At 31.7% G+C, this 21,066-nt stretch overlaps 1 protein-coding gene across 2 annotated transcripts; it reads left to right on the top strand.

The window, feature by feature from the left end:
• Positions 1-2,296: 2,296 nt before the first annotated feature.
• On the top strand, positions 2,297-19,998 carry LOC129225923 (uncharacterized). Of its 2 annotated transcripts, XR_008580759.1 has the most exons (3): positions 2,297-2,438; positions 6,734-6,909; positions 18,540-19,998. XR_008580759.1 is itself a non-coding variant. In XM_054860460.1 (2 exons), the coding sequence occupies exons 1-2, from the start codon at positions 6,904-6,906 to the stop codon at positions 19,032-19,034; spliced, it is 501 nt and encodes a 166-aa protein (XP_054716435.1). In that variant the 5' UTR covers positions 6,761-6,903; the 3' UTR covers positions 19,035-19,998. The 2 variants fall into 2 exon arrangements, 1 of the variants encoding a protein (XP_054716435.1); XM_054860460.1 differs by lacking the exon at positions 2,297-2,438 and having other exon boundaries at positions 6,761-6,909.
• The last annotated feature ends 1,068 nt before the right edge of the window (positions 19,999-21,066 follow it).

The raw sequence follows: 21,066 nt of genomic DNA, 5'->3' as shown, positions 1-21,066 counted from the left end.
TCAGGTACAGTGAAACCTGTATAAGTTGACCACTTGCGGTGTACTTAAGTGAAGTACTAAAAAGAAGTGATTAACTTATAGAGATTTATCTATCTGACATAGGTCTGATTATGTCCCTGAAAAAAAAACGATCAACAAAGACAAAGGGTCAATTTACAAGGGTGGACAACTTTACATGTTTTACTGCACATAATTAGACATACAGGGTGTTCCATTTTAACCTGCAAGACCTTTATTTTCGCAACCGTTAATCCTAGATGCATGCTTTCAATTGGAAAAATGTTCAAAATTAAATGCAGGATTAAGGTATTGAAAGTTTGAAGAGAAAATAAAAATGAGTCAAGAAATACAAAATTCAACTTTTTATACGGCCCCAGGTCCCCCTAAGTTATATTTAGGGAAATATTCTCCATTAAAAAATAATTCCAACACAAAAAGTTTGAAATTAGTACAACCAATATTCAAAACGCCGCGTTTTGTGACTTACACCACTTTACACTTGCTATAAAATAACACCTTTTGGGGGAAAATATAGCGGTTAACAAGTGCTAAAAATTACATGTGTGCATAGAGTTTGGTTTTTCAAATTGTTCGAGGTTTAGTGGCGTGTTTTTTGCGTATCACGACATACCTTTTGCATTATTTTTGAATTGCAATGAAAAATATAAAGTCTTTTTTTTTTTTTAAACTTTGACAACCTGTCATTCTTCTAAAAGGGCGATAAGTTCATATTTCATCTTCTGGATGGTCCCTTAAAACTTTAAAATGGAATATCTCCTTGAATTTTGGTCGCACAAATGTCAAGTTTTTTGTGTCAGTAATAGTTTTCAGTGGAGAATATTTCCTCAGTGGAGAATATTTTCCTAGCTATAACTTAGGGGACCTGGGGCTCGTATAAAAAGTTACATTTTGTATTTTTTGACTTATTTCATTTTTTATTTCAAAGTTTTCAATATCTTAACTCTGCATCTGATTTTTGAACATTTTTGCAATTGGAAGTATACATCTAGGGCTAACATTTGCGAAAATAAAGGTCCTGCAGGTTAAAACGGAACACCCTGTATATCATATAAATAAACGTCTAAGAGTTAACCACCTGTATAAGTTGACCACTAAAACACTGCACCACAAATGGTCAACTTACACAGGCTTCACTGCATTTAGATTCCCCCCCCCCCCCAGGTTCGGTTCAAAGTTGCACTACTTTTATGAGGATAATATATTTTCCTCCACATTTCTCACATGGCTCAGAGTATCCCAAAGGGGAAGTTTTACTTTGACCCAAGTTCTTAGTTCGTGTTAATTACATTTCCTAATTATTGTTTCCTATTTTCGGATAACCATACAATATTTTAGAATTCTTCTTCAGTTTTGTATCAATCATTGCAATAACACTATTTAACAAAGAGTAGGGCACTTAAAAAGAGGGCCGACGAGAGGCCATTTGAACCTAGTCGGAAACTTCAGAATGCCCGGTTCGGAATCGTTGTAGTATAAATTGTATGAGTTTTCTGGGAGGAGTGGGCTCGGTGACTAAACTGACAAGGCGTCCTTCTTGGCGCTCGGCGACCCTCGATATTAATAGAGGAACTGTGAATCGCAAGGTTAACGTGAATGATTGCTGGACTGCGGAGTCGGAGTCGGTCTGATTTTCGGGAAAAAAAGTTAGATGCTTTAAAACTCTATCCGTCGGAGTCTGAGTCGGTCTTTTCCCCTCCAAGTTCATAGGCCTTCTCTCTGAATTCAAAGTCAGAAACAGACTGGTTCTGTGGAAAAGAGTTGGGAGTCGAATGCTTTTAAATTTCAGGAGTCGGAGCCGGTCTTTTTTTCTTCCACTCCGCAGTCCTGGCTGTAAAAGTTTCAAGAAAAACCTTGACACATTGTGAAAGATAATTTTTAACGCATAGAAACATGTAGAAAAAAATATAATAAAAGCTGTTTGCCCAACTTGCAATTATTTGATTTAATGTGGAGATAAATAATTACTTTTCACTGAATATAAGTCAATTCAGTTCCCCTTCAATTATTCTTTTTTTCTCTCTTCAAATTAGACTGACAGATGAAACGAAGAATGTTAATTAACATACATAAAATAAGTTTCATCTGCAGTTTATTTGCAACTGATGTGGATTAAAAAGAAGAAGAAAAAAAAATCCATTCATTGAAGATAATTTGATTCACTTTTCACCTTCATCAGTTCGAGTTAAATGACGCTTGGTATTTTGCAAATAACCAGTCCCGTTTGTTTCTTCACTTCTTTTCACTTTCAAAAAGTGGTCCGATGGAATCTTCTGCTCTCATTTCCAGAATCTTCTCTTCGGGCTTGCTTTTGTTTCCACTTTTGTAGTGAAGTTGGAGGGAAAATATATCTGCCCTCAGTTCAACAGAACGGATCAGTTAATATAGTGACTCAAATAGTGTTGCAGACCTTTTTAAAGGTATTTATATTTTACGCAGTTTTGGAATTTTATTATTTAGCAATACAGATCTATACAAAACGACTCTTTCCATTATTCCATCCCAATTTCCTTTTTTCATTCGACTGACATTTTTGTCTTTAATTTATTCTTTGCCCTAACGTCCAGGATTAAATTTTTATTCTCTTTGTTTTCTTGTTCTTCGAAATTTCTTTTCAGTCTATTTCTTGTTCAAAACAAAATTTCGTATATGTTTCTATTTTGGTATCTTTTTTTTTTTTTTCAAAATTCTTTAAGTTTTATGCTTCTTAGTTTTCAAACCCTTTTAATCCTTTGTACTATTTTTTACATTTTTCATCTTTCAAATTATCATTCGATGCAATATAGCTTATTATGGTTCTTGCACCATAAAAAACCACTAAAATCAATCAAAGCTTCGCATTATAGGAATTATGACAGTCTTTTTAAAAATATACAATCATAGTTGCTTTTGTAATTTTTTCTCATTACATCTCATGATTAACAAGATTTTTCCTCAATGGAATGAAACTTACATTTTTATAGATATTTATTAAACTTCATGGTTAACAAGATTTTTCACGATGGAATGAAACTCATATTTTTACACTTCATGGTTCACAAGATTTTTCACAGTAGGAGGAAAATCATATTTTTAATGCATTACTTATCTAGTAAAAATGTTGCTGTAAAAAGCCTTACTTATCTATGTAAATGTTGATGAAGAGAGCTTACTTAAAAAAAATGTAATGTGTGGGTTTCGGGGGAAATGGTGGGCGGTAAACAATTAAAAACGAAAGATTAGTTAATTTCGGCCAAAATATAACAAAAACTCATACTTTAGCTAAAGAACATTTTTCGTGTTGCACGGTGTAATTGACCGCATTCAAGTTACTTTTCTTGACTTTTTACTGGAGACAAACTTTCAGCAACAAGTATACGTAAATTCTCCAATTACTTCTTATGCAATGAAGGTAAATTTATTTGTCAGCAAATATTTTCACTTGTAAATGTACCTGTATGCAATGAGAATCAGTTTTCCTATAGAAAAGTTAGTTACAGCCACAACCACGAGTTTGAAATTGGTTTTCGACTGAATTCCAGTCTCTTGAATTTAGCTCCGGCAGATTAATAAATAATTTCGGGTTTCTATTGTATTTACTTGAGAAGTTGGCTGAGAGCTATCAATTAAGCGACTGTTAGAAAGAAAGAATCTATTGTTTAAGGCCTACAATCATCTCCATACTTAAGGATTTACCATTTCATAAAACGAGAATTTATATGATTGTCTGATTATTATATTTTTAAACATAATGATCAATCATATTTGAGTTGTTTTGTTTGCTTTTATGCAACAATCTTTATGAAAAGAAAATCAAGTTACGAATTCTAAAAGTCGCTGCAAGTTCCTAGTTTAGATTGATACATCACCGTTTGAGGAATGTTTATTTTTAATGTGTTAAAGAAAAAAAAAACTTTTTGGGTGAGAAATTAGGAATAGAATAGCACCAGGATTATTATCATGTGTTTTGAAATGTTAAAGAAAATACATGATGATTTTACAGTCTAATGTTCCTTTACGAAAACATTAAGCAATTTGGCTAGTTTTGCACATTCAATACTAAAGCTGCCAGAGAAAGGCTTTCCCAACGCCTTGGGTTTTCAATAGTGACCATTGTTTCTCCGAAGATCTTAGATTTTCAATAGAGATGTTGGGTTCTTGGGTTTTTTTTTTTTTTTTTTTTTTTGAAATTGTTGGGTTTTGAATTTATTCATGAAAAAAAAATTATATTAATTTGAATTTTTGGCATCTTGAATTCAAATTATGTTTTTCGCAATCACGAGCGTGTGTGTATGTATGCGCGTGTGTGTTTGAGTAGGCGTATGTGTGTGTGTTTGTGTAGGCGTATGTGTGTGTGTTTGTGTAGGCGCATGTGTATTGGTGCGTGTGTGTGTGAGTGTATGTATGCATGTGTGTGAGTGTTGTGTATGTAGGCATGTATGTTTGTGTCTGTGTGCAGGCATGAGTGTGTATATGTGTGTGTGTAGGAGTGTGTGTATGTGTAGGTGCGTGTGTGTATATATGTGGGTATATATGTGTATGTGTGGGTTTGTGAGTGTGAGTGTGTAGGCGTGTGTGTGTAGGATATGGACGCAACCTGGAGACGGTTTTCGCAAGAGGAGCAGCATCGTGAGGCCGGTCGACGCGACGGTGGTGCTGGCAGAGGGTGCTGGTGGGAAAATAAAATCAGCGTAACGCCAAAAACAGTCAAATGAGAACAATAAGCAATCGTGATTGCTCAAAAAAAAAAAAACAGTTTTTCAGGGGCGGATACAGGGGGAGAGTCATGGGGGCCATGACACTCCCTAAACAGTTGACATTATTGCACATCCATATTGTGTTCCATTTGCAGTTAATCTTTTTAATTCATGAAAAAACTTAAAAGTATACAATAGAAATACTACTTCTTTTCATTGCCTATGAAATTAACAAGTAACGTTTCTGCTACTGGATGCATTATTCCTTACCGATTTGGTGCTTTTTATTATTAACGTTCGTTCGTAGGGGAGGACGAGGTCATTCTTTAGCATGACTCGCCTAAAATGGTAGTCTGTATCAGCCCCAGCGGTTATTGAATATATAACGTTAAAAAGATAATATTTTCTCAAAAGTAAAAGAAATCCAGAATGCACATGCTTAAATGTTTGTATCAACCAATGGGGTCGTTTCCAAAATTTTAAAAGTATTTTTTTCTGAAAGAACATGTTTAAAAACATAGGATCTAACCATTTTTTAAAAAATTTGTTTATGTTTAATATTTTTAAAAAATACTTAAATCAGTGCCCTTTCATTGTTTACATTTCTTGCCGATGACATCACAAATGATGAAACGCCATTCTGTATTGCCATTCACAGAGCAAAATATTTAATTCGCATCTTTACTCACGTGTATTGGCAGCGATATGGTTGATAGCAAGCGTAGAGTGCAATTTTAATTCGCTTCTTGATTATCATAACGTGGAAACGCGGTACAAAATGCGCCAAAGAGGATCATTTGTGACATCAATAAGACCACGCCTTGTTTACAAAATCGGACATTTTAAGAAATTAATTAAAAAATAACTGTTGGGAAAATGAAAATATTTTCTTGGTCCATGTTATTTTCTTTGCTTATTCTATCAATTTCAATGACTAAAAGTACTACTTTTGACTGAAGGAAACTACCCTATTGTGTAGGGAAGAAAAAAAAACAGCTCTGGCACTGAATGTTATTTATTTATTTTTATTTTTTTTTTATGTTGTAAATCTTTTCCGTCTAAGTGTATCGTACTATCTTTATAATTGCGTAAAGTCAAGACATTAACGTTTTTTTTTTCTTTGCAAACATATCTTTTACACCATTTTTTAAGAAATTGTTCAGAAGAAATAATTTTTCTGAAATCAATATTAGTATTCATTACGACAAAGTGTTTCAGTTTATCATTTTTAAGATCAATAAATGACCAACTGCCATAGTAACAATCACAGAAAATGTGAATAAAAATTAATAGCTACATGTGTTTGGGTTTTCTTACGCAAGTCTTGGAAATTTTGTGAACTCAACCTTGAGTTTTGCGAAAAATCCCAATGGCTTCTCTGGTCAACACTAAATTGAGGTTTTGCAATCCTCAATGTTAATTATCCTCAGACTACGAGTTGAGTAGTTTTCAGCTATTTAAACTTTAAGGAGCTGTATTAAAAAGATGAAACGTTTGACATCATATAATAATAATAAAGCACTGAATGAAAGAAATAACATTAGCTGTAACCTTAACCATTAACTTAAACCATTATTAAATGAACATGGTGATGCACTCGAAGAGAATGCATTACAAGGTTACGTGCTAACAAATTTGTTGCCAATTCACAAGACATAAAACAGCACATCAGTACATCTGCCAGTCCTAATCAAAAAATCTAGAAACACGTCACGTTTCTTTGAAATACTCTTTCTTCTTCGCATGCAAATCTTTTCTGGAAACACTCTCTCATAGAGCGATAACTATTTTTTCCTTAATCGCTCACATTTTTCTTAAAACCGCAAATGCATTTCACAGACGAGTTTTAAAAACAAAAAGGGTAGTGAAGAGAGAATAGTTCTCCCCTTCCCACTCCCTTAATTACCCTTCCTCCCCCCTCCATTCTTCAGCTGAAGCGCACCCGACCATGATGTAATTCCACAAATTATTCTATGCCGAACATTGTCGGAGAGAGCAAATTATTTTATTTCTTTTATTTTCTCTGTTTTCTGTTAAAGCTGGAACCAGCGCAGTGGGCAAGTGAGAAAATTATACCATTGTTCGTGCGTTGCGTATCAGATGGCATGTTTTCTTGAGTGGACTTTGGAACTTGTGGATTTTGTCCCAATGTGAATTCGAAGCTCCCACAAGGATAGTTGCGGACTTAGCTGCTGGATATACCCCTACCATGACGGTAAGTCTACTAGGTTCGTCATCTGGTAAAATGAGCAGAGCTATGATGTTGATTACATATGCTTTTTTTTTTTTTTTTTTTTTGCATTTTTGGCAATTTTTATCTTTTTTGCACATAATTCATAATCCTTTTTTATTTTAGCCATCTTTTTCAGACAAAAATTTCTAGAATTTTTATTTATTTTTTAAAAAATATATTTCCTATAGCTCTATAGATTTTTTTAAAAACATTTTTATTATTTTTTTTTCCTTTTTAGAGCATTATTCATAATTTAAATTTTTAAATTGTCAAAAATATTTTTGTAAGTCTTTTTCTTTCGTTTCATCGAGTTTCATGTTTTGCATTTTTGGAATTTTTTCCTCTTTTTAGTACATTATTTAAAAGGTGTTCATTTTTTTTCTCTTTGTTTACAACTTTTTTTTTTTTCATTTCAAAATTTTTTAGATTTTAAAGGTATTTCTGTAGGTCCTTTTCATAGATTTGCACTTTTGGTATTTTTTCTCCTTTTTTGAGCATTACTAAAAAAATTTCGGTTATTTAATTTTTTTCTTTTTTTTAGATTTTAAAAACATTCCTGTAGATTTTCTTTTTTTTTTCGCTTTGAAGACTTGCATGTTTAGCATTTCTCCGTTTTGGGGCATTATTCATAATTTTTTGTTCTTTTATCATTGTTTATAGATAGAAAAATATTTATGTTAATCTATTATTATTTTTTTAATTTTAGAATTGTATTTTAAGCATTTTTTTTTTTCGTTTTTGGCCTTATTAATGTTTTGATTTTCTTTTACACTTAAATTTTTAAAAATCATTTCTGTTTTTTAAATAAATTTATTATTATTATTTTAAAGTTATTATTTTTATTTTTTTAAGTAGAGATTTAAATTTTTTTAATAAAAAATATTTTTATTTTAAAAACATTTAAAAAAATATATATATAAGTTTTACACTTTAAACTTACTTTGGACATTTTAACTGGAAAAATAGATAAAACTGAAGCAGAAAAGAACATCTTCGCAAGTGAATCTCGCCATTTTAAATATTTTTCTAACTAATGATGCTGTTGAGCGGAGTTTTACAATGGTATTAGAATTTGCTTCTGGTACTGATATTTTTATTCATTTACAAGAGTACCAAAATCCACTTGATATCAAAAACTCGAGCAGTTCCGATCATAGAGTCGATAAAATTTGGAAGAACCTATGCTTTATGAATGAGAGATTCTTTGCGGCGTTGACAAACATAGCATCCTCAGATTGCAATGTTTTCTCTTTCCATGGATGAATGCGGCTCCGATTATATTAAAAATTGGATCTAAAGATTAATGAATTACCATTCATCTTTATCAGGCCTTTATTAATATTTTATTTAATTCACAAATTACATTATTATTTTGCTTATTAATTAATTTTCATTGAGTTTTTAAATCCATGAGTTTATAATTTGAAAACTAAATTTATAAATACAAGTTACGATTTATGATTTAAAAATACAAGAGAAAAAATGTTCTCGATACTTTGAAGAGCATTGTTTTCCACTTTTCGGTTACATTTTATGAGATTTAAGAAACTCTTTTTGGCATTTTTAAATACACTTTACGATTCATAGTAAAAAGGAAGCGAAAATAAAACATTTTGCCGAAACTTTAAAGACAATAATTTTTCCCTTTTTGTCATTTCAAATGTTTTTTTTTTCTTCTTTGCAAATTGTAATTTTGAATGTTTTGGTAACCAACATCCTAGCTCTCATAGCAACACATTAATACATGCGAGTGAAAGGTTATTCAGAGATGAAGAAAATATCTCATTCACCGAGCAAACGTTCTAACTTCTAACTTTTTAAAAGTATGTTCAAAAATTTATTTACGACAACGTTAGAAAAGCACAAAATTAGAAAAAAAAGTTAAATTTTTGCAAAAATTTTCAATTTTTTTTTTTTTTTTTTTTGCTTTTTAAATTTATTACTAGTTCTGAGTTGCACGATCTACTACAAAATAAAAGGTTTAAAATGAAATAAACAAAATTACCGTCAAAGTATATAAAAAAGCAATTTTATGATTAAAATTTAAAATAAAACCTCTCTAGATTTCTCAAAATTCCGAAAATTTGGTTATCTTCTTTGCTTATAATAAAGCTGAAAGTCTCTCTGACCGGATATCTGTCTGGACGTCTGTGACGCGCATAGCGCCTAGACCGTTCAGCCTATTTTCATGAAATTTGGCACAAAGTTAGTTTCTAGCATGGGGGTGTGCACCTCAAAGCGATTTTTCAAAAATTCGATTTTTTTTTCTATTTCAATTTTAAGAACATTTTCTGGAGCAAAATTATCATAAGATGAACGAGTAAATTACGAAATTATCATGACGTGGAACAGTAACATGAGCGAATGAACAAAGCCAATCGGCAAGAAATTCATCATCCATTATTTGTAAATTTTCAGGCGAACCAAATGACCTTTTAATTTTCTACTACGGGCAAAGTCGTGCGGGTACCACTAGTTGTTAATAAAAGGCGTAAACATTCCATTTTCTCGATTTTTTGGCGAAAATCCATTACTTGAATCTTTGCACATCATAGGATCTTTGTGCCAAATTCGGTAAGATCCGCCGGAAGCTTTGGAATTGCATAAAGAAAATCTCCTATCTCATTTTTATATATCTCACAATAGGAAGGCAAAAAAAAAAAAAAAACCTATGGAAATTTTTGAGAGTCAAAAAAACTGTGGGCCAAATTTGGCTAAGATCTGACGTAAACTGGATTTGTATAAGAAACACACACACACACATTCAGCCATTCATATAATCATAGACTATTTTTTTATTATAAATTTAGTAAATTCTTTTAGCGTCACTGTTTTAAATTTAAATTTAATTCAATTTTACTTATTGCTTTTCCGCAAAGAGGTATGTCGTCATTTGTAACAAAATGCATTAATTCAATTCATGATGAGGAATGCTTTAAATTTTCTGTATTTTGCACAGTTAGTTACATTATTCCACACGATTAGAACTAGAACTGACAATTTGAGATTTATTTCATTCATTTATTTTATTATTAAGATATTATTAAGATAAGATAAGATTTATTGACAAAAGCAAACATACATAACAAATAGTAAGCAAAATAAAATAAAATAAAGTTAAAACATACAACCTGAAATACAAACGACAATCACAAAATATTAAGAAATTCCAGATTATAGTTCAACATGAGTTAGTAGTAAGAATTCAACACTAATTATTTATTCCTTTTTATAGTCTAATTTTTCTGTCATCAAATGAACATTAACAGTAATTTCTCAAGTAGATGTCTGAGAGTTTTATGAAAATTTCTTTAGTTTGATGAAAATTTATTTAAAAAAATGTTTGTCGCTGAGATTCCCCTGTGTAATGAACTGTCAGGTTATGAAACACTCCTCGTCAACGTTATCTTTTTAACGTCTGGGGTTTTCCTTTATTTTTATCCTTTTAAAGTAATGAATGTTTGATATTTTACATAAGTTTAAATTTAGTTATGTGAAAAATGTAATTGTAAATTTCTCAACCCGTTAACTTTTGCCAATAGCGAGTAGGGACTTAGTATTAACCTGTGGTTGTACTTATTTATGTGTATGAAGATCATGTGTTCAAAATATACAAATCAATGCTCAGGTCAGAAAAAGAAAATACTATAAACAAAAATTTAGCGACAATTTTAAATTTAAATGTCATGGGAAAATGTAATTACCGTTCTCTAACTGATACTTAAAAAAATTTATGAACATATTTTTAAATTTTCGTTCAGGTAATTTCATCTGAAAAAATAAACGCAAAAAATCATTTAACATAATGTAAAAAAAAATAATAATAATAACAACAACAATAATAATAATAATAATAATAATAACAATAAAAGATTAAGAAGTTTGATGAAATAGTTTGATTTTTCTGAAGAATTTTCATTCTTGTACGACGAACATAATATATATAAAAAAAAATAATAATAACAGTAATAATAATAATAATAATAACAATAAAAGATTATAGCATTAAGAAGTTTGATGAAAGAGTTTGATTTTTCTGAAGAATTTTCAGTCTTGTACGTTGAAAACATTCTTATATCACTTGTGTGTTTCATTACCTTGAATTAGGTTCATATTGTAAATAAAGACATAGAGTTTTTAAATGAAAACGTTGTTGATTTAAAATGCGATTTTTGTATACGGGGACTGCAGTTACAAAAATGAACAGAAATGAAATAAAGTGAAAAAAAAAAAAAAAAAAAAAAAAAAAACGAGCTGATGTGTGCATCACATGACTTCCTTTTACTCCTATTTAATGTCATCATTTCCCCATTATTGGCAATTTTAACGTGATTCAATTGTTTACTTTCTAAATATCACCAACAGTGGCTAAATTGAAACAATATTTTTAAAAAAATCGCCAAATTTGTCGCCAACTTGGAGACAAAACTTGGCGACCAAAAGACTGGCGATATACTGTCAAGTGTCCGACAAATTATAACACCACTTGAAATTAACAATGATTTCCCCCCGAAAGGGGGCAAAAGACCTCTTTAGGAACATCCGAATGCAACCAAAAGGGAAGGTGCACAACTAGGCCCCGCTAGGAGTCTACGTAACAAATTTCAGCTTTCTAGGACATACCGTTTTTGAGTTATGCGAGATACATACGCACATACGTACGTACATACCGACGTCACGAGAAAATTCGTTGTAATTAATTCCATGGCCGTCAAAATGGATATTTCAGGTATCTGTAGGTTCCTAGGCATACATCCACGTGTGGTCGGGTCGAAAAAAAAAAAAAAAAAAAAAAAAACTCATCATTCATTCGGGGATGAGGAAAATGGAATTTAAGGCCGATTTTTGAGTGAAATTTTTTTCGCGAATACAATACTTCCTTTTTTGTAAAAAAAAGTAAAAATTGGCAAGAAATTGACTTTTGTGGCTCGTTTTTGTAATGCATAATTAATTTTTCAAGAATGTTTTGTTTGCGTTGTGCTTGTGGTCTCTCCCTTACACCTATAATTTTTTTACACTGGATTAATTTTTAGAATTGACTTTCTTTTTATCCCTCCTATTTATGTAACGTATCTAGAATTAAAAAATTGAAATAAGAAACTAAAACTAAAACCATTATCATGCGCATAAAAAATGCTTTTTTAGAGTTGTCAACCAAATGTTTACTTATTCAAACTATAAAAAAAAAATTTGTCAATATATATACTAACAGCTAACGAATTTAAAAAATACAAACTAAATGCGAAAATACAAATTAAAAGCATGATTTATGTGTTAATGCATTGTGTAAGCATATCTTAGTTAAAACAGTTTTGGAAATCTGCTAAACCATTCAGATTTCAAGAAGAATAAAAGAGGCATAGCAAACATAGAATTAAAAGTTGCGTAGAAATAAAATGCGGGATACTTTTGAAATTTTTTTTTTTAACCATTCAGCTTTACTATACATTTTCTCAAATTAATAGACGAAATATTTTAAACTACTTAAACAATTACATTTCAACTTCATTTCAACAATATTAATTAACAGAGATCTCAACAAAGTTAACAGCTGTAAATTTATTCTTATTAATATTTAATTAACTAATATTTGGTAATGTAATTTATGATGCATATTTAACATTTAACTATGTTCTTGGCAGTAGCGTAACTAGGGGTTGGCAGGGGTGGCTCTCGCCAGGGGCGCAGCAGCCAGGGTGGCGACATTTCAACTGATTAAAAAATAAAAAAAGATTTTTTTTTGATCATGGAATTTGAAAAATGCTTCACAAAAGAAAAAAAAAATCGCAAGAAAAGAGCTAGACTTAACATCTATCGAGAAGGAACAATGGGTATCATTGAAAACAATTCTAAAAAAGAAAATAATAAAACGAAATTACAATGTTGCCCCCTATTTGTCGAATCAACTAATCAAAATGTTCCAAAAAAAAAAATGTTTTTTCTTGAAGGTCACAATGTCCTCCGGTGTCTTCCCATGTGGGCGACCCTGGGGTGGAAGAGGGGGGGGGAAGTGCGCAATTTCTTTAGTTCGCCATGGGCGCTAGAGCCCATAGTTATGTTGCTGGTTCTTGTGTAACATAACTATTTCTTCTGCTACGTGTTGTTGGAAATCTGGAAAAAAAGAAAAAAAAAGAAAAAAAAAATTATAATATCATCAAATAAAAAAAATTAACAAAAAAAAAAAAAAAAATTAAAAATTGTTAAATACAATTCCTTGTTAAGTAATTGCAGTTCGGTGTAGTTGCAGTTCCAGTGAGGACAGAGATTACAGAGATAGAAATTACAAAACATAAGTTTTGACAGATAAAAAACTGATCGCTATTATTAGCTATTTGTTGTGGTTTCTTGGTTATTTGTGCTTTATTTGCGTTAGTTTCCCACTTCAATCACTTTAATCAGATGAAATGCTGCTATATTTTTGATTTAACTATTCATACTATTTCATAGAGACATGTTATTACAGTTTATGCAATGTAAACATTTTTACTTTCTTGTTTTTAACGTATTTCACCAATATTTTATTATTTAAGAAGTACTTTAGAGAAATAAAATGAATATTTATTACTCCTTGTATGCATTTTAAGTAAAACATATCATTAGTTTATGAAAATAAATGTTTAAGTGGAAGATATAGCACTGGGACGCAAAAGTTAATGAATTGAGAAACAACCCTTAAAGAAAAAAAGTAACTGAATTACATGATTCTATATAAAACTAAAAATACAGAAAGTACTTAGTCTTAAAAAAATATAAGAGTACCTTAAAAATGCATGTTAGACATTAATGGAGGTTCAGCAGTATTTAAGGACATGCAAAATGTATTTAATCTTTACTAATAATAAAGCTGAAAGTTTCTCTGTCGGTCTCTCTGTCTAACGGATCTCTGTCTGTCAGTATCTCTATCTGTCAGGATCTCTGTGACGCGCATAGCGCCTAGACCGTTCGGCCGATTTTCATGAAATTTGGCACAGAATTAGTTTGTAGCATGGGGGTGCACCTCGAAGCGATTTTTTAAAAATTCAATGTGGTTCTTTTTCTCTTTCAATTTTAAGAACATTTTCCCGAGCAAAATTATCATAAGATGGACGAGTAAATTATCAAGTTATCATAACGTAGAACCGTAACATGGGCGAGCCAGTTGGCGAGAAATTCATCATACATTATTTGTAAATATACAGGCGAGCCAAAAGACCTTTTAATTTGCTGCTACGGGCAAAGCCGTGCGGGTGCCACTAGTTACATCAATAAATAGCATTATAACAATATGCTAATCTCTATATTTCATCATAGATTTAGGAATTAGTTGCTAAAACCAATCTCAGAAAGAAGAATACCTCACTTTCTATTTCTATTATAATATTAATTTTATTTCCATCGAGGAATAAGCTTTGATTAATCCGTTTTAACATTAGAAGAAATCCACTAAGTACTTTCAGTGAAACATCAAAATTTCGCAAATTATCGTAACAGTGAAAGTGTTTTAAATACATAGTTCTGTGAGAAAAGCATCGTAATGGACGCGTTTTAATAATTTATCAATTAAAGTTCTTAAGACATTCAAAGTATGAAATTAATTTAATTACTTGCAAATAAAATGTTGATCTTTGTGCAATACATCCATAAAGTATTACTACTAAGTTGTAACTCACAAACATGTATAGGTGGTTAAAGCCACACTTTGTAAAATACAGAAGAGTATCTAACATTTTGCAGAAGAAATAGCTTAAAATGAGGAAAATTTAACGAGGCATCAAATTGTTTTGTGTGTTTGAAGTAATTAAAATATAAGAATCTTATTACATATACAAACTATATGAAGAATTATTTAATTCTGTCACTTCTATTGTTAAGCACATTATTATAAATTAAGAAAATATTACAAAAATAAAGCAAAAGAAATATATATCGCTCATTTGGAAGACGAGTGCCACAATACGAAGAAATGAAATTTTACAGGAGAAGCGTTTGAAGTTGGACTATTCAGGCAATTTGCATTAAGAAAAGTAAGTTTGCTGTGCTCTCCAGTGGTGAATATTAGAACAAGAAATCTGTCATTATATTCCAAAGAAGATAAGGTCCTTTGAGGGCCTTTAAGCGAAAAAAAAAGAAAAGGAAAAAATTTTGTATTATGCCACTCTTCTTCCAAACGAGCGATATATATATATATATATATATATATATATATATATATATATATATATATATATATATATATATATATATATATATATATATATATATATATATATATATATATATATATATATATATATATATATATACTCCCTTGATTATCAAGATCAGATAATTCTACAACGTTGATTATCTTTTATGAAATATTTTACGATAATTTTATGTAACACAAATTTATAAAGAGTAAATACACGTCAATTAAATAAATCTCACATTTATTTCTAGCTCAAGGAAGCAGCGGTTGCATTTCTTGATTTCTGCAAAAAAGAAAACAAAAATTTGCAAAATCTACTTCATAACATGTTTTTTTTTTTTTTTTTTTTCTGTAGACTTAAAATGAGTAATGTTTTTGACGAGTGAAAACACTCGTCAATTTAGTCAATTTACGTTGCTATGCGAGAAAAAAAAAGTCCCTGCTTAACTAAAAGCATTTTCTACGGAATCAAAACCTACCACAGTCATTCTTTTGAATTTTTACAGCATGAATTCAAATTAAATTTTGCGCAATCACGAATTGTGATCGGACCTTTTTAGTTTTGTTTCTTGTTCCTCAAAATGGCTCCTATTGCAACCATAGTTGCGAAAACCATAATTTGAATTAATGGAGTCAAAATTCAAATGAATGCTAGGGAAACGCTGGATGTTGGATGTTGTTTCTATCTAAAAAGATTGTGTTAAGTCGAGAGGGTGGGGAACATGGGCACCACACACCACTGCTAAAGAGGAGGGATGTGCTCGCTGAAACCTGTGGACGAAAGGAGTTTGTATTATAAGCATACAAAAACTAAAGTCAAAGGAACATCAATTACAATTAAATGAGAGCAATAAGCAGTATGTAAATGCTCAAAAAAATAATAAAAAAAAATTACATTAATCTGAATTTTTGGCATCTTGAATTCAAATTATGTTTTTCGCAATCACGAGTGTGTGTGTTTGTGTAGGCGCATGTGTATGGGTGCGTATGTGTGTGAGTGTATGTATGCATGTGTGGGTGTATGTAGCATGCGTGTTTGTGTCTGTGTGCAGGCATGAGTGTGTGTATGTGTGTGTATGTGTAGGTGTGTGTGCGTGTGTAGGTGTGTGTTCGTGTGTAGGTGTGTGTGCGTGTGTAGGTGTGTGTGTGCGTGTGTAGGTGTGTGTGTGCGTGTGTAGGTGTGTGTGTGTGCTTGTGTAGGTGTGTGTGTGCGTGTGTAGGTGTGTGTGTGTGCGTGTGTAGGTGTGTGTGTGTGCGTGTGTAGGTGTGTGTGTGTGTGCGTGTGTAGGTGTGTGTATGTATGCGTGTGTATGTAGGATATGGACGCAGCCTGGACACTGTTTTCTCAAGAGGAGCAGCGTCGTGAGGCGGCCGGTTGACGGTGATGCTGCAGAGGGTGCTGGCGGGAAAATAAAATCAGCGTAACATCAAAACAGTCAAACGAGAACAATAAGCGATCGTGATTGCTCAAGAAAAAAAAAAAGACACTCGGCCGTTTTATGCAGGCTTCTGGTACGCTTCAGTAGCAATTTTTATTTTCTCATAAAGGGTAGTCTAATCTGTGAATAAACCCCAGTTTTAGCACATTTTTTATTTTATTTTTTTTAAAACTATGGTTACAGAAATCTTTTTTTTTATTAGATAAATCAGCAACTTCCTCACATAAAATTTCGAAAAGGAAATGAGTAGAAAATTTTGTGCTATAGTCCTCCGGTCACAAATGTTCATTTACAGGGTCACTGCACTACTTTTCTTTTAACCCAACAAAAACCTGTCGGAGAACCGTTAAATATCTCACTTTTTTTTTCCTAAAATAGTTACGCAGATCCTTAAAAAGGTGGATTTAAATGTCATCCAAAAAGTTCTCTAGTTTTTAAAGATATTATGAATGTTTAAAAATGCTATTTTTTCATTTACTGGTGAAACTACTGAACCAATGTTAAAATACCAACAACGTCAATAAGAGCAAAACCATAAAATAAGCAAAACAGTTTAAAGATCAATCGTCCCCTTTGTCAAGATCTGGCAAAAAAAAGGAAGACTATCTTAAGTGTGAAGTTTAAATACTTATAGACGATATTAAAAACTTCACACTCACAATAGCTCTTCTTTTTATTTAATGACACTGACGAAGGCGCGATTGTCCTTGAAACTAGACACGCACCGAGTACCTAGTTACTACTCGGTACTCAGCTTACTCAGTCAATTTGCCGAGTACTCGGAATTCGGTCAAACTTTGATCAGATACTCGGCCAATACCGAGTAGTTGTAAAAAATTGAATATTGTTCAAGACGGATTTTACAATTAATAAAAAAGTGCAAGCATATAATATACTGCAATCATTTACAATTCAAATTTACAAGTCAAATCTAAATTTTGAGAATAGTGAAGTTTGTTATGCTTCAATATAGTAAATCTTTATTTTAATTTCCCCAAAATTACTAAGACTTATTTATTAAAAATGGGACAAAAAAGGTAAGTATAGAAAATATAAAATTTTTATATTATTAAATGGATTTTTGCTACAAACAAAAATTATTTATAAGAAATATAAAAATACCTTTGCTTAAAAAATAAAACAAATAAAACTATGTTAAAAGCAGAAATGTGAAGGAACAGTGCAGACACGTGTTTTGAGGTTACCAGGGATGCCTTTTTCAATGCAAAAAATGTGAGGTTATGGATTTAAAAACATCGGAAAGAAGTCGGATTTTTTTTTGTCGGATGCCTTTACATTCATTAGCTCACATTTCATACACCGAAAAAGACGTTCCTTGTAACGCAGAAACACGTGTCTGCAGTGTTCCTGCACATTAGTGCTTTTTACGTTGTTTCATTTACTTTAAAAAAAATTTTATGTTTGGCAGCCTAGAACTATAATAGATTGATAAAATTCGTTTAAATTCCAACTTGATTAATCATACCTTCTATTTATTTGTTTACTTTTAATTTTAAAAATAACTTTTTTGTAAAATTTTTGACACAAATAAAATTTTTTAAGTTATGCGCAATTAAATTTCAGCTGGAATTTTGTTTTAAAAACTATTATATGGGCATGGAGTGGAGGTTTATACAACTATTCCAATGTGTTCAAATTTCACCACATGTGTGTTGGTGGGTCTTCCTAAAACATAATTGATACTCGGTACTCGGCCAAAATGCTACTCGGTACGTCTCTACTTGAAACTGGTCTACTTTACCTTGCTTCTATTGACGTTGTTCATATTTTCAAATTTCATCATATGTGTGTCGATGGGTCTTCTTAAAACATAATTGATACTCGGTACTCGGCCAAAGTGCTACTCGGTACGTTTCTACTTGAAATTGGTCTACTTTACCTTGCTTTTATTGACGTTGTTCATATCTTGGCATTTTAAGCACGAAGAATACTGTTAAAGGTATTGAAACTATAATTGTTAAGACGTACTTATTTCTATATTTCAGCTGGTTGTGATCCTGTTACTTGCACTGATTTCACACACTCTGGCATGGCAGAACATGCCAATCAGCATGGACAGCATCGAAGAAGGCTACCAAATGATTGTCAACCATCAAGACCCGTGGTGGGGCTTTGAAGCATCAAACGAGGACCTGGGTAGTAGTTATCAGTACTACTATCCATACTATTCTCATAAAAAGGTTCAATCTTCCTTTAACACGAGAAAGAAACCAAATTACAATATTCCAACCCCAACTTTAAATAGACCAAAGCCAACTTACAATAGACCGAATCCAACTTACAATAGACCAAAGCCGTCTTATAATAGACACAAGCCAGCTTACAACAGACCGGTCAGAGGACACTACCCAAAACCACCACCGATTCAACCAACACCCCCCACGCAGTCGGAATCCTCTACCCGAGAGTGGCCATCTTGGATACCACCTGTAAGATTCTTTAAGTTGCCATTGGATGAGCCTCCTGCTGCTATCGACTAAAAGCCAAATCTTTGTTATACAGTAGAACCTCCATTAAAAGACACCTCCGAATAAGGGACACCTCTATTTATGGGACATTTTTTGTGGTCCCAGTTCCTTTGAATAGGGACTTCCATGCATTTACCTCTAATTAAGGAACGCTCTATTTAAGGAACAGTCACAAAAAAAAAGCAAGAAATGATGTATAAGCACATAAGAAATAGTGAATTTACAGGAATTCAAGTTTCACTTTTCCTCTAAAAATTAATTGACGTAGGTTTGACATAAAGATATGTGAAGGAAACAAGTAATGTATTTAAAAAAAAAAGAAGAAATTTGCAGAAATTAACAAGCATAGTTTGCCCTCTCAACAATTTATTCAAGTTGATTCAGAGCCAACGAAGAGTGCACAGCAACTAATTAGCTTTGTATATAAAACTTAAGAAATTTGAAGATTAATTGTAATTCACATAGTACTACATTGTAAATTACATAACATAAAGCAAATACATGTAATGAATTACTTCAAAATTATTTCTGTATGCTACAAAACTTTGCCAATACAAAATTTTTTATTAAATTTTAATTAATAAAATAAGATAAACTTAGAAATGTAAATAATTATAAATTTTATTTAATATAATAAGAAAATTTCAGTACTTAATCGTAAGTGTTAATAGTTAATGTTTATTGTAATATTATATACTACTAAGTACACAGCATGCATCGACTCAAATACCTTCGAGTAAGGGACACCTCTATTTAAAGGACAAAATATCTGGTCCCCTTGGTATCCTTTATTGAGAGGTTCTACTGTACGTGAATTGTTATTTAGGAAGTTATGTTGTGTGGAAGGATTGCAAATTTATTTATTTATTTGTTGCGCTATGGGATACTGTAAAATATTTGCTGTGAAGAGTAAAAGCTGTGCTACTAATAAACTTATTGTATGTGTTTTATGTATTTTTGATAAATTTTATATTCATTCAAACTATTATTGTCTGAGCAAAGTTTATTGCAACAGCTCCTTACGGCATTCATAGACTACAGTTTTGTAGGCTTGCGACCAGGACAGTCCCGGATTTTAAACAAAATTTTGGGGTCCCGGTCGGTTTACTTCCCGTCCCGGAAAAAGATAAATTTGATTACAAATGATCAAGAAGGTCTAAAAATAGTTAACTGTGAATGATTATACATGATATTTACTATATCATTTGCATCATTGACTTGTAAAATTAATATCGGATTAGCTTGTGAGGACTTTATAACAAGATTAAAACCAAAAATGACTAAAAAAGTCCTATAAAATGTATATCTAAAGATTGTTTAATTTTTTATTCTTCATTCAAAGTGCTTTTTCTAACTAAAATAAATCGTAAATATCGAAGAAGTGAAATGTTCAAATTTTATCTGCTTATGTCATTTTTTATTACCCCTGTTTTAGGTTCATAATTAGTAACCATTTATTCATAGAGAATAAACTGCCCTATAAAACGCTCCAAAAATCAGCCAGGGGTGTGTACCCCTTTCAATACTAGCGGGGGGGGGGGGGCATTCCGGTGTCCCGGTTGAACATTTCAGAAATCTGGCAAGCCTACAGTTTTGAGACGGCGGTATCTGGACGCTGTAACAAACCGTTTTGCTTTTAATTTGCTTGTTTTATTTTGTTGGTTCAGAGTAACAATTCCATTCTAGTGTCTGCTTTCTAATTTAATTGTCACACATCGCTTTATGTTTAAATTTTTCTTTTTACCCCAGTTATTCATCAATATCGTTTACTACAGGAATGCTTCATGCGTACAGTCGAACTTGCTTATAACGAACTCTGATTTAACAACAACTCGTTTATAGCGAGGAAATTAGAAACATTTGGTTGGTACAATGTTAAGTCTATGGGAGCAAAACTCGCTTTCAACGAGCAAACCCCGCTTAAAGCGAGAAATATTTTTGTGTCAATGTTCACAAAATATCTATTGACATTCAGCTAAATGATGAGTCTAAAGTCCTTAAAAGAGGTTTCTATTTTTAATTTGTAGTTAGAGAAGTTTTTAAA

The sequence above is a fragment of the Uloborus diversus genome, chromosome 7, assembly GCF_026930045.1.
Source record: "Uloborus diversus isolate 005 chromosome 7, Udiv.v.3.1, whole genome shotgun sequence".
Classification (NCBI taxonomy): Eukaryota; Metazoa; Arthropoda; class Arachnida; order Araneae; family Uloboridae; genus Uloborus; species Uloborus diversus.
Note: the sequence above shows the minus strand (reverse complement) of the source record. Positions and strands in the feature narration are given on the sequence as shown.